General features: G+C 54.2%; 2 protein-coding genes across 4 annotated transcripts in view; both read left to right on the top strand.

Annotated features, from left to right (window-relative positions):
• Nucleotides 1-6407, top strand: part of XYLB (xylulokinase) — a 94353-nt gene extending 87946 nt beyond the window's left edge. Inside the window, exon 21 of the transcript XR_008298078.1 lies at nt 6279-6407. The gene's annotated coding sequence lies outside the window, so the exon portion shown is untranslated. The remainder of the gene's footprint in view (nt 1-6278) is intronic.
• The window catches only part of ACVR2B (activin A receptor type 2B), a 39968-nt gene that overhangs the window by 16289 nt on the left and 10869 nt on the right, over nt 1-12810 (top strand). For 2 of the 3 annotated variants that reach the window (XM_027040707.2, XM_027040703.2), the window contains exons 2-10: nt 6279-6486; nt 6902-7011; nt 7174-7325; nt 7409-7552; nt 8105-8248; nt 8574-8722; nt 10793-10907; nt 11617-11755; nt 11850-11980. In XM_027040707.2, coding sequence (XP_026896508.1) covers nt 6279-6486; nt 6902-7011; nt 7174-7325; nt 7409-7552; nt 8105-8248; nt 8574-8722; nt 10793-10907; nt 11617-11755; nt 11850-11980 — 1292 coding nt within the window. The remainder of the gene's footprint in view (nt 1-6278; nt 6487-6901; nt 7012-7173; nt 7326-7408; nt 7553-8104; nt 8249-8573; nt 8723-10792; nt 10908-11616; nt 11756-11849; nt 11981-12810) is intronic. The other variant, XM_027040704.2, reaches the window with a different exon arrangement.

Raw genomic sequence — 12810 nt, 5'->3', positions numbered from 1 at the left:
AAGCATGTTTTTCCAAGCAGTGTAATAAACACAGACACATATCTCATAATGAAACCACAAAGAGAAGATCTAAGAAAGTAGCCAGAGGGAAAAGACAGAGTATCTACAAAGTTAAATTAATAGCAGACTTTTCAGCAACAATAGTATAAATCAGAAGACAGTTGAATAATATTTTCAACTCAGCCTAAAAGTTTATGTTCTTCTAAACTGTCAGTTAGGAAAAGGGGCAAAATAACATTTTCAGAAAAGCATACAAAGGCTTCTCTACCAAAAGATCTTTACTGAAGAAGGATGTTCTTTTGGAAGGACAGTGGTCCCAGAAGGAAGAGCAGAGAAGGAGGAGGGTTGGCTGAGCAGACAAGCTGACAAATGTATGGACAGATAAGAAAATACTGAGTGTATAAAACACAGATAATATCTGCTTTGGGAAGCAGATAAGAACAACAACGGTAGATTAAATATTTAATACAAATGTTATGTTAAACTAAGTGTAATTGGAAGGAGGTAGTTGGGGTTAGAACAGTTAAGTTCTTACGAGGGATGGTAGAGATGTTGATTAACTTCAGGTTTTTAGCATAAACAGTATACAGTAAAGTTTAAAGCCTGGCTTGTAATAGAATAGAGCATTACTCTCAGACCAGAAGTGGCTGAGATACGGAATTAAAAAAGATAATCCAAAGGGGGTAGCAGTAGAGAAAAAACATGTAGACATAGCAGTAATCATGACTGTAATGGTACTCAAATCTAGGTCAAAGACAATGTTAAATTTAACTGGAAAAAAAAAGATACAGGAAGATTTAAAATAAAAAGATAAATTCAGAAAACAGTAACCACAGGAAATGTCGTATAGCTATGTTAGTTAGCATCAGATCAAATAGCATTTTTGGTAAAAGCAAATGAACAAATGAAGAGGGTTACTATATAGTTCGAAAAGTTTTATTACCAAGAATGTATAAAGAACTTATACAACTCCTAGGAAAAGCACCCCAACAGAAAAATGGGAAAGGATGTGAACAGGCATTTCTCAGAAGTAGAAACAAAAAGATGATTGGTTTCATAAATATTCAGGAAATGGGGATCAAAACTGTAATACACCATTTCATACTGACCGTGCGAGCAAATATCATGGGGTGAGGGTGTAGCTCAGTGGGGCTGTAGTCTCCTGGGAACATAAATTGGCACATCCAGATTGGTACTTTGGAGAACAGTTTGACAGTATCTAATGAGTTGAAGATGATCATACCCTGTGACCCAGCATCTCTGACGTACACCCTAAATGCCTCCCTCACATGAGCACAAGAAAACACAGAAGAGGAGTCAAGAGGCTTCATGGTGGCGGTAATCAAATCAGCACCTCTTATAAATAACCTAGAAGTTCATCAAGAGGATGGGTACGTAAGTTGTGGTGACGTCATACGGTGGACTGTATGCGCTGGGAACACATGCATTGCGGAGCTACGGGGGAGGCCACAGGGCATGTACCATTGAGCCAGGCTGCCTGGGTTCAAAACCTGGTTTTGGCCCTCGATAATATCTTGGGTAAGGTACTTCACCTCTTGGTGCCTCAGTTCAGCATTAAATTACTGTTTGTAAAATGTTTGGTGTAGTGCCTGCTGCGTGTTTGTTAAATAAATGTGTATCGATGTGGATGGCTCACAAATAAATGGGTCAGGGCAAAAAAGCAAATGAATCAGAAATTGTTTGGCTGCTGGAAACCCACTCAAGAGTTCTTCTCGTGTAAAAGGTCAAAGATAAAAGGTACACACATTTTGGATTCTTTTCTGTCCCACTCTGCGTATGTGCCACTCCACGGTGGGTGCACACTCCAGCGTGTGTGTGTGTGTTGTCCGTGTGTCTCTCTCTCACACTCCAGCCTCCCTCCTTGCACCTCCCTGTCCTCCCTTCTAGGTTCTTAGTCCCCACACCCTGGCCATTCTTACTCTGGTTGTGGGGGAGGTGGAGTAATGAACTTGGATACCAGATAAGGTCACCTAACCTTCAGGTGTCTGGGCCCTTCTTGGCTCCCCTGGAAGAACCTGTTGGGGCAGCAAGTGGCTCCTCTGGAAGAACCTGTTGGGGCAGCAAGTGCTCAGCTAACTGCAGGGTTGCCTTCTGAGGAGGGCAGGGCTAGGGGAGCCTAAGACAGGAGCCTCCCGGGAAGGGAGCCTGGCCGCTGGCTAGGGGAAGGCTGCCTCTTCTCTCTGGACGGACCTGGAGTCTGGACCATGAGGGAGGGCACCGGGCATGCCTCACTTGGCCACCTGTCAGGCACGCGGGCTTCTGGGAGGAGGGTGCACCTTGGCATGTTGACGGCCAGCTGGGGTCCAAAGTGGACGTGGTGGGTGACACCCCTTTCTCTCTGGTCTGCAATGCCCACGTGATCGGGGCTGGGCACCTACTCCCTGGGGAGGGTGGGGTGCTGCGGAAGGGCTGCAGGAGCCAAGGGTGGAGCTCAGCAGGTTGTTGGTTGCTGGGGTTTGAAGTTCCCTGGGAGATGTTGGCTGGGCCGGATGTACCCCAAGCCCAGAGCTCAGGGAACCCCAGGCGAGGCATGGCCACTCTAGCTTCACAGCCTCCCACTGAGGCTCTGCCTAAATCGCCCTCGTTTTTCTGTCCTTCTGTCATTCTTCCTTCTCTGTAGTGCTTCGAGTCCTCATAGGCAGGATCCTGGTAGGATTTCCCCTGCTTCCCCTCAGCACATACTGGGCTGTGTGCAAGGCCAGCTGGACTGGGAAACACCTTCGGTGCTTGTCCTCGAGTGTCAAAACTGGTCTGTTTAGGTTAAGCTCCTGGAATGTAGGAATGGAATCTGTGTTTTTTTGTTTTTTTTGTTTTTCTCAGTGGTGGCGTGTGTCCAGGGGTGGGGTTTCTCTGCCCACCTGGACTGAGAACTTGGGGAGGACCGCGGTCTTTCCAACAAGCTGTAGGCCCCTAGGAGGGAACCTAGGGAATGCTTGTTGGGGGACACTGCTACTTGCATACGTGGTGCCTTTGGGGGCCAGAAGTCGGTTTGGCTGGGGCTCAGGGATGGGGCGAACCACTTGCCTTGGTATCTCGGAGGTAGGCTGCCCTCAGGGCCCCTGGGCATGGGGGTACTGCAGACGCCCCATCTTGGGAGCATGGCTTCCTCTCCTGCTGGGATGGGTGAGTGGGTGGGGGTCAGGGGAGCCTCCTGTGCACGGGTGCCCTGGCCCTGTGAGCAAGCGCGGGCAGGAACTCTGTGTCTATTAAAAGGCAGAGGCTGCCTTGTGTTTGGAGCGTTGCCAGAGGCTATAAATAGCTGAGTGTGTGCAGAAGCAGAGCAGCAGGGAGGAAGGGGGAGGCCCTGGGTTTCCAGCTGGCAGCGAGCTTGGGTGTGGTTTGGGAGGGGCACGGAGTCTCCCATCCTCCCCAGGTCTTCCTTGGGCTCTGAATGCAGAGCTCCTAGAGGTGTAGGTGTGTGAGCCCTCTGGGGGACTTGTGCTGTGAAGGATTGTCACAGGCAGCAGGAAGGGCTGTCGCTGCTAATACAACAGCTAATGTGGCAGGCATGATCCTAACTACCTTTAAAATGTATTAACTCGTTTGACTCTGGAATAGCCCTAGGAATTAAGTGGACTTATCATCCCCTTTTCACACATGAGGAAACAGAGGCATAGGGGTAGATTGGTAACTTACCCAGGGTCACACAGCCCGGAAGTATCCGAGCTAGGATTTGGACAAAGTCGGCCAGCTCGAGGCTGCCTTATTCCCAGTTGTCTGTAGGAGGAGCTGGTCAGATGAGGGTCCAGTTATATCCTGAACCCCTGAGCCTTAAGATTTGGAGTTCCCAGCCCTGTCCACTTGGGTCCTGCCCATGGTAAAGGCCAGAGGAGTCCCTACTTGGTGAGTGGCCTTGAAGAGAGGAGCTGGGCCAGCCTTAGGCCATTGTCAGTGTTTTGGCTCCTAGGCTTGCAGAGGGGCTTGGTGCGATTGTCTGCATGGAGATGGTAACTCCCCTGAGGACTCTAGAGCTTGGGCTGTGGGCTGAGGCCATGCCTCCTGTTGTCCCTGCCCTTCGAAATCCTGCCCTAGCCAGGTGACAGCTGTGTCCTTCTGTCTGTTCGTTGGTCCTTCCATCCATCCATCCATCCATCCATCCATCCATCCATCATGTGTCCGGAACTAGTTCTTGCACTGAAGGTGGTCAATCAAGCCTTCTGCTTTCATCAGCCTTGCAGTCTCATGGGGGAAAGCTGACGTTTAAAAAGCAATTGTCAAGTACATTTATAGTGTCTTATTTTATTTTACGTGAGAGTGTGCATGCGTGCACATGAGTGGGGGGTGGGGTGGGGCAGAGGGTGAGAGAGAGAATCTTCAGCAGACTGCATGCTCAGCACGAAGCCAGATTCAGGGCTCGATCCCACGACCCTGGGATCATGACCTGAGCCCATATCAAGAGTCGGAGAAGAGCCAGAATTTAAAGAAGGTGAGGAGGATCTTGCAGCCAGGGGTAGCCCTCGTGCTAAGCCCAGAAGCTGAGAGTATTTAGGAGGCTGGCAGAGCGGTGTGCGGCAGTGGGGGAAGCAAGATTGAGGGGTGGCTGGCACCCCTATCCGCAGCTCACTCCATCCTTTCAGCGTCTCCCCTTAAACCTTATACGCTCGATGAAGGGCTTGGCTGGGGGAAACCAGCGTGCACCCCTGCAGAAGCCCCTTTGTAGACCCCAAGGCCTTTCCTGTAGACCATGCTGGGTCTCAGCTGCCTGGGTAGTTGGGAGACCACTCTTTTCCTTCTTACAAGTGTCCTTGGATGCTCAGGGGTGCGCGGGTGGCTCAGTCGGTTCAGCATCCGACTCTTGGTTTCAGCTCAGGTCATGAGCTCGCGTTCATGAGCTGTGCATGCAGCTCACACTGAGCATGGAGCCTGCTTGGGACTCTCCCTCTCTTTCTGCCCCTCCCCTGCTCGCTCTCTCTCTCTCTCTCTCGAAATAAATATACATATAAAACAAAACAAAAAACATAAAAATAAAAATAAAAATAAAAAGGCTAAGTGTCCTTGGGTGCCCAGAGCCATGGCTAGACATTGGCTTTCTGATAGGATGACATTCCAAGCCCTTGGGTCCTCCTACCTGGAGCTTCGAGATTTGCCGCTTGCCCCTGGCCTCTAGAAGGAGACTCTTGTCCCTGCAGAGAGATGCAGAAGGGGCAGGGTGACTAGAGAATGACCACCCCTGCGGTGGGGGGGGGGGGTCCCTTACTGCCTGACAGCCAGTCATTGTCCTCCCTGGGTGCACTATTTGCTCACAATGGCCAGTATAGGGGTGTGAGGGAGGCTTCGGGCTTTTGGACTCTGGGCACTTAGCTCTTCAGCCGGGATTGGGGTTGGGGTGGGGTCTTCTCTCCTTGGCCCTTCCAGCCAGCCTTTCAGGCTGATGGTGAAAAGGGCTCCTGGCTGCTGGTGGGCTGGCTGACTGTCCTTCCATGGGGGTGACTCTGACCGTTCCTTCCTCCTTCCTGGGGTGGGAATACCAGTTAGGGGTGGCATCATCAGGTCCCTGGCCCACAGTAAGCCCAAGAAGAGTGGAGAGGTTAGTGGATGCTTGGTGCTGGTTTCCTCTCGGACGTCTGTGTGGTATTTTGACAGTGAGGTTGATCATGGGTGCCCCGTAAAGGCACTCCCAAACGGAGTTATGGAGAGCTCTTCAGCTCAGGTGTCAGGTCTAGGGGCCATAATCCCTTTCCTCCTTCCTCCTTCCTCCTTCCCATTACAGGGCCTGGGGGCCGTGGGGCAGATTTGAGGACTGGAATGGGCTTGCTTGGGGGAGGGATGGTGAGAAAGGTAGATTGGGTGAATGTTTGAGGCCATGTTTGAAGGAAAGAAGTATTTGAAGGGGCAGTTGGGGGTGGAAGTGCCTGGCCACCCGGCTGGCACTCATGCCAGGGGTGGAAGAGGGCATGGAATGCTGGGGGTGCTCACAGGGGTCTTCAGGGGCCAAGCCCAGCTGGGAGCCAGCCCTTCTTCTGCTTGTGGTGACTCTGGGAGCCTTACCCTGAGCACGCCGGCCTCATTCTTAGGATCTTCTGCTGCCCTGTTGAGCACCAGCTGTTGTTGCTGGGTGCAGGAGGGACACTGGACTGGAGGGTCCTTCCTTTCCATTCAGTCTGGATGGTGTGTGCATGTGTGTGTTTGGGGGGCGGGGCATCCGGCCGACACCCGCTCACCACCCAGCCTCCCTCCGGGTGGCCCGGGACCCAGGACCGGTGCAGGGGCGTGTGGACCGCGCGGCCGTTCTCTCACCTCTCGCCTTCGGGGCACAGGTTCCGGGCGTGGGGAGGCCGAGACCCGGGAGTGCATTTACTACAACGCCAACTGGGAGCTGGAGCGCACCAACCAGAGCGGCCTGGAGCGCTGCGAGGGCGAGCAGGACAAGCGGCTGCACTGCTACGCCTCCTGGCGCAACAGCTCGGGCACCATCGAGCTCGTCAAGAAGGGCTGCTGGCTGGACGACTTCAACTGCTACGACAGGTGCGCTGGAGCCCGGCCTCCCCTACCCCCCGCCCCCCGCCCCCCAGTCCCGCCGGAGCCCTCCTGTTGCCGCAGTGCTCACTGGGCCTCGGGACGTCTGTGAAGGCAAGCCTGGCATTTAAGGGTAGGGGGAGACAAGGGCCCCTCCAGAAAGCGTGGGCACGTAGGGATGCCGCCTGGGTCCTCGCTTTCCCGCGGCTGTTTTGCCTGCCTCAGTCTGAAGGAGGGCTCTTCGCTGTGGCCCCTTGGCTATTCCTGCTCGACTTTGGGCCCCACTTTAGGGCAGGTGGGTTCACGCTGTCCCCTGATGGTTCTCCGTGAGCTTTTCTGTCTGTGGGGAGGGGTCGGCTGCGTGGGCCCCGGTGAGCTGCGTGTCCCTCCTCTGAGGGGTATCTGGGAAACTGTGTGCCTCCAGGCAGGAGTGTGTGGCCACCGAGGAGAACCCCCAGGTGTACTTCTGCTGCTGTGAAGGCAACTTCTGCAACGAGCGCTTCACCCACTTGCCGGAGGCTGGGGGCCCAGAAGGTGAGGGCCGCGGGAGGGCAGGCTGGGGCCTCTCCTTGGTCCTGGGAGCTCTCGTCTCAGCTCCCGAGTTCAGTGGGGGAGTGACCGCGGGGCTCTCTGGTCTGGCCCCCGAGGCGTGTGGGTGGGCGGGCTGTGTGACACAGGGCTCCGTGTGTCCCCCAGTCACGTACGAGCCACCCCCGACAGCCCCCACCCTGCTCACGGTGCTGGCCTACTCGCTGCTGCCCATTGGGGGCCTCTCCCTCATCGTCTTGCTGGCCTTCTGGATGTACCGGCATCGCAAGCCCCCCTATGGCCACGTGGACATCCACGAGGTGAGATGGGGCTGGCGCAGGGCAGGGCAGGGGTACAGGTGGGGTGGCAGGCCAGACCCTGTTAAATCCTCAGTCTCCCCCAGGACCCTGGGCCTCCACCTCCGTCCCCTCTGGTGGGCCTGAAGCCACTGCAGCTGCTGGAGATCAAGGCCCGGGGGCGCTTTGGTTGTGTCTGGAAGGCACAACTCATGAATGACTTTGTGGCTGTCAAGATCTTCCCGCTCCAGGTGAGTGTTTGAGGGACTCCCAAATCATCCACTGCTGTGGCTTGAGCTACCCCGCCCCAGGGCAGTCCGGGCCCGTGCAGGTGGGACGAGAGACAGGTGGGCCCCATTGAAATTTTCTCGTGGGGTCAGGGTAGAGCTTTGCAAAACCTCGATCCGTTCTGGTTTGCAGGGGTTTGTTCTTGACATCAGGTTCTGCTTAGAGGCGTTGGACACCAGGCTACCCCAGCAGTTGCCCAGGACACTTAGCAAAGTGAGGCCTGGCTCTGCATCTCGTGTGGTGGGTGACACTGGGCCACTCGCTCCCCTCCCTGGGCTTCAGTGGCCATGTTTGTAAATGAGGTGCTAGCCCCGAGCGATCTCAGGGATCACTGTTGGCCGGTGCTCTGGGGCCCAGCCCGGTCCTGGTCTTCTGCCCGCCTCCTTTACGGAGCCGAGGCTGGGAGGGAGGGAGGGAGGGAGGGAGGGTGTGTGGGTACGCGGATGGCGTGGGGGTGGCAGTTCTGCCGCAGGGTGGTGTGGCCGCAGTGGAGTTCAGCTGCATCCCTGCCTTAGGACAAGCAGTCATGGCAGAGCGAACGGGAGATCTTTAGCACACCCGGCATGAAGCATGAGAACCTGCTGCAGTTCATCGCCGCTGAGAAGCGAGGCTCCAGCCTTGAGGTGGAGCTGTGGCTCATCACAGCTTTCCATGACAAGGTGAGTCATGCCTGCGGACGGGGGCTCCCGAGATGAGGTGGCCTTCCGCCGTAAGGTGACCCTTCGTAAGTGCAGACATAAGAACTCCTAACTCTGGGATGAATTCTTATGAAGAAGCATAGCGCCTTCATGATTAATAGCCGCTGACACCCCTCCCGCCCCCCCAAGCCTTCTTGGCCTCATACACCTTCCGTGTCAGTCCCAGCCTCCCAAGGAGAGCAGCCTGCTGCCCCTGGTCCACGAGACCCTCCTCCCAGGGCCGGGCCGGGCCGGGTCCTGTTCTGTACCCAGAACCTGTGCCCCAGTTCTGTGCTGTCTCCTCTAGGGCTCCCTTACGGATTACCTCAAGGGGAACATCATCACGTGGAATGAACTGTGTCACGTGGCAGAGACCATGTCAAGAGGCCTCTCATACCTTCATGAGGATGTGCCCTGGTGCCGTGGCGAGGGCCACAAGCCGTCTATTGCCCACAGGTACCTGGGTCAGCAGTTGCCTTTCCTGTGCTTGGTCTGGAGCTGCAGAGAGGGCTGGAGGGTGAAAGCAGGGCCTGGGGTTGGGGTGGGGAGTCTCAATTTCATAAAGGTGCTTAGCTGCTCTGTGATGGGCCCACTTGCCCCTTCCCCTGCCTTCCACCTGTGTCCTGGGCCTGGCGTGGCCTTGAGGGTGGTTTTCTCTTGCCCTCTGGTGGCCACATGAGGGAATGCTGACTCCGTCACTTTGGTTGGAGGGTTGGTTCAGCAGTTCTCAGACTTTTTGGTTCGGATATCTTTACGTCCTTTTTTTTTTCTTTTTTAAATGTTGACTTATTTCTCTTGAGAGAGCGCAAGCGGGAGAGTAGCAGAGAGAGAGAGAGAGAGAGAGAGAGGGAGAAAGAGAAAGAGAAAGAGAAACAGAGGGAGGGAATCCCAAGCAGGCTTCTCACTATTAGTGCAGAGCCTGACATGGGGCTCGATCTCATGACCTGTGAGATCATGACCTGAGCTGAAATCAAAAGTCGGATACTTAACCTACTGAGCCACCCAGGCAGCCCTAGGATCTCTTTATAGTCTTAAAAAAAAAAAAACTGTGTGTGTGTGTGTGTGTTTATTTTTTTGAGGGAGAGAAAGAGAGAGAGACAGACAGTAAGCTGGGGAGGGGCAGAGAGAGAGGGAGAGAGAAATCCCAAGCAGGCTCTGTGCTTTCAGCACAGAGCCTGACGTGGGGCTTGAACCCACGAACTGTGAGCTTATGACCTGAGCTGAAAGCAAGAGTCGGGTGCCCAACCGACTGAGCCACCCAGGTGCCCCTCTTTACGTTCCAAAGAAGAACGTGTGTATATGTGGGTTATGGGTATTGGTATTTGCTGTAGTGGAGCACACACATTCCATTAAGTGTCGGTGATGACATCACAGGTATGCAGCCTCTGGAAAACTCTTCTCCTGAGAGAATGAACTCACAAGAAGACAAACGATGGGTTATGAATGCGAAACATTTTGATCTTGCGGTTCCCCGGAAACAGTGGCAGGGACTCTTTGAGGTCCTGGGGCTACACCTTGACACCACCGTGTTGACTCGTCATTGTAGTCCTTGGTAAACGTAGGCACTGTTCCAAATACCAGGCCACATCGGTCTCGTTACCTGAGGAGAGTGTCCATGAGCCACTTGTCGTCTGTGAGATAGGTGTTGTTTTCCCAGCCCCATTGTACAGAGGAAACAACAGTAGTGCCGGGAAATTGGGTATTTTGTCATCAGACCTACAAGGGACGGGAACGAGCCTTGGAGTCCGGGAATCCAAGCTCAAGGGTCCCTGGTGGTAGTAACATCAATGACATTTAAGGTTGACAGTATGAAACTGCAATTTTTGTAGGTCAAAAATGGTTGAATGTTGACTCTTCCGTATGGTTCAACCTAACGATAGTACCCAGTAAGTGTGCCGGGGTGGCCCTAAGTATGTGTATCTCCCACTCCCTGAGTTCAATCGTCACAGCAAGACTGAGACAGGTACAGGGGAGACTGAGGACCGGAAGTGTCTCTGCTAGTGAGAGGTGGCGCTGAACTCACATGCCGGCACCCTGCTCTTCACGGCCTGGTGGCGGGCCTGAGCCCTTCAGGGGCCTGCACAGAAACCCGGGCAAGTTCATTAGCCTCGTCACTCACATCCCGCATAACGTACATTCTTCCCAGAAGACTTAATCCCGGGCCGGTATGCCTGGCCTCGGCCGCTCTGAGAACGTAAGGGCCAGCTTTTGATACCGTGGGGACTGGAATGGGGTCTGCCCAGCCGTTGCGGGAGGTGTTGCTTTGACGGGTGTGGCAGAAGTACAGTTAGAGATGCTCACACTGAGGGGGGCGAAGGGTGGGGGGATGTCCTAGAGCTGCCCGCCTGTGCGGCTTCATAAAACTCCACCCTGGTGCAGACCCTGGCCCCCAAACAGGGTGGGGTGCCCTGGTGTGCGGGCTCTAGAGCATAGCCTCCAGTATCTCGGGGGTCACGGTGGGGCTCCAGGGTCAAGGTAGCTTGGACCACAGTGTTCACCTTCATCTCGGTCTACTTGTCTCCACAGGGACTTTAAAAGCAAGAATGTATTGCTCAAGAGCGACCTCACAGCCGTGCTGGCTGACTTTGGTCTGGCTGTTCGGTTTGAGCCAGGGAAACCGCCGGGGGACACTCATGGGCAGGTAATAAACCTCAGGGGGGTGCAGGATGGGGGCTGGCACAGGAGCGGACCCTGCCCTTCTCATGCCCAGCTGGCAAGACACAGGGGCAAGGGCACTGAGCTCAGAGCTGTCCGAGAACTCCAGGAACAACGCTCGTTTTACCAGTGGGGAAAACAAGGCCTGGAGGGCGGCCTCGCCTCGGAGGCTGGTGTGTCAAACATAGCTGCTCCATTGGGGTCAGCTCTCAGCCTTGTAGCCTCGGTCTCTGTCTCTTTCAGCGGAATTACTAAGCAGTATAAAGTAGAAGGAACTATACTGAGAATCCAAAAACCTAGAAAAAGTAGCTAACAGTTAAGCCTGAGGAAATCATCCTAAAACAACTGCTGTAAATATCTTTAATCTTTACCCTCTTGGTTTTTGATCTTAATCTCAGTAAAGCAGACACGGTCTAGGCAGCCCCTTGTGCTGGCGGAGTAAAGAGGCAGCAGTTCCAAATTAGATTATTGTTGTCTCGAGTGTGATATTTTTAAGTTATTCCTGAGGTATAATAGACACCATGACTTCTTGTGACCTCCCCGTGAATGTGGCGAATCACGGATTGTCCTCCCTCGTGGTATGGTCTGAATGCTGCCATCCTGGCCCCGTCTGGTGCACTCAGGAGGTAGCTCTCGTGTCCAGCTGTGAGTACGTTTGTGTGTGGCCACTGGTACCCTCTCCTGTCCTCCTCTAGGTGGGCACGCGGCGTTACATGGCCCCTGAGGTGCTTGAGGGAGCCATCAACTTCCAGAGAGATGCCTTCCTGCGCATCGACATGTATGCCATGGGGCTGGTGCTGTGGGAGCTTGTGTCCCGCTGCAAGGCCGCGGACGGTGAGTGGGACGGGAGCCCCGGGCATGCAGGGCGTGGGACGGGGAGCAGCGAGTCCTTGGGGTGACCCTGCTGGGCTCTCTCTCGCCCCCCCAGGACCCGTGGACGAGTACATGCTGCCCTTTGAGGAAGAGATCGGCCAGCACCCGTCACTGGAGGAGCTGCAGGAGGTGGTCGTGCACAAGAAGATGCGGCCCGCCATTAAGGATCACTGGCTGAAGCACCCGGTGAGGGGCCTGGGTGGCAGGTGACTCTGCAGGGGCACAGAGAGGGGAGCCCCTCCATATGTGACAGGAACCTGAGGTCGAGGGAGCATGGGATAGAGAGGATGCCTCACAGGCAGCCAGACAGTCCTCTCCTCCCCTGCCTGGTCAGAGGCCACTTAGTGCCCTGCCTCCCTTCCACGGGAAAGTATCTGGGGAGGTTTCGTGCTGGCTGGGGAGGTGGCTCTGGGTTTGGGCCCAGAGTAAGGGGGCCTGACCGGTCCATCAGGGCGCCCCCATGTGGACCATTTGTGCAGGGGAGCCGACTGGCCCTCGGCCTGATGCGGTGTGGGTTTGAATCCTGGATCTGCCAATCAGTAGCTGGGTGACTTCTGGCAGCTTTCTTTCTTTCTTTGTTATTTATTACTTATTATTATTTATTATCTGTGTATTATGTATTATTATTATTTATTTATTACTTATTATTTATCATTTATTTATTTATTGCTTTATTTCTCTGAGCCTTTGCCTCCTTAGGGTAGTAGTAGATTTAACTGGTTACTGTAAATGGCTTGGCAGGATACTTGTTGCGTAAATGCTTAATATGGACTAGCTCTAATTAAATATTCTCTGTTCTCTGCCTTCATTATTTTCTGGGCACGGGCTGAGCCGTGAGTCTTGGCTCCTCCAGTCTGGGGATACTGTACAAAAGACCCCAGCAATGTAAGCCATTTCCCTCTTGGAAGGATGTTTGCCTTTAGCTCCTTTGAGCCCCTCCCTCTGCTCACCTCAGGGTTAATTTAGAAACAGGATAGCCTTGAGGCCGTTGGAGGCTAGCACCCTACCCTACATAC

This window comes from Acinonyx jubatus, chromosome C2 (genome assembly GCF_027475565.1).
Source record: "Acinonyx jubatus isolate Ajub_Pintada_27869175 chromosome C2, VMU_Ajub_asm_v1.0, whole genome shotgun sequence".
Taxonomy (NCBI): Eukaryota; Metazoa; Chordata; class Mammalia; order Carnivora; family Felidae; genus Acinonyx; species Acinonyx jubatus.
This window is presented reverse-complemented; position numbering and strand designations above follow the sequence as displayed.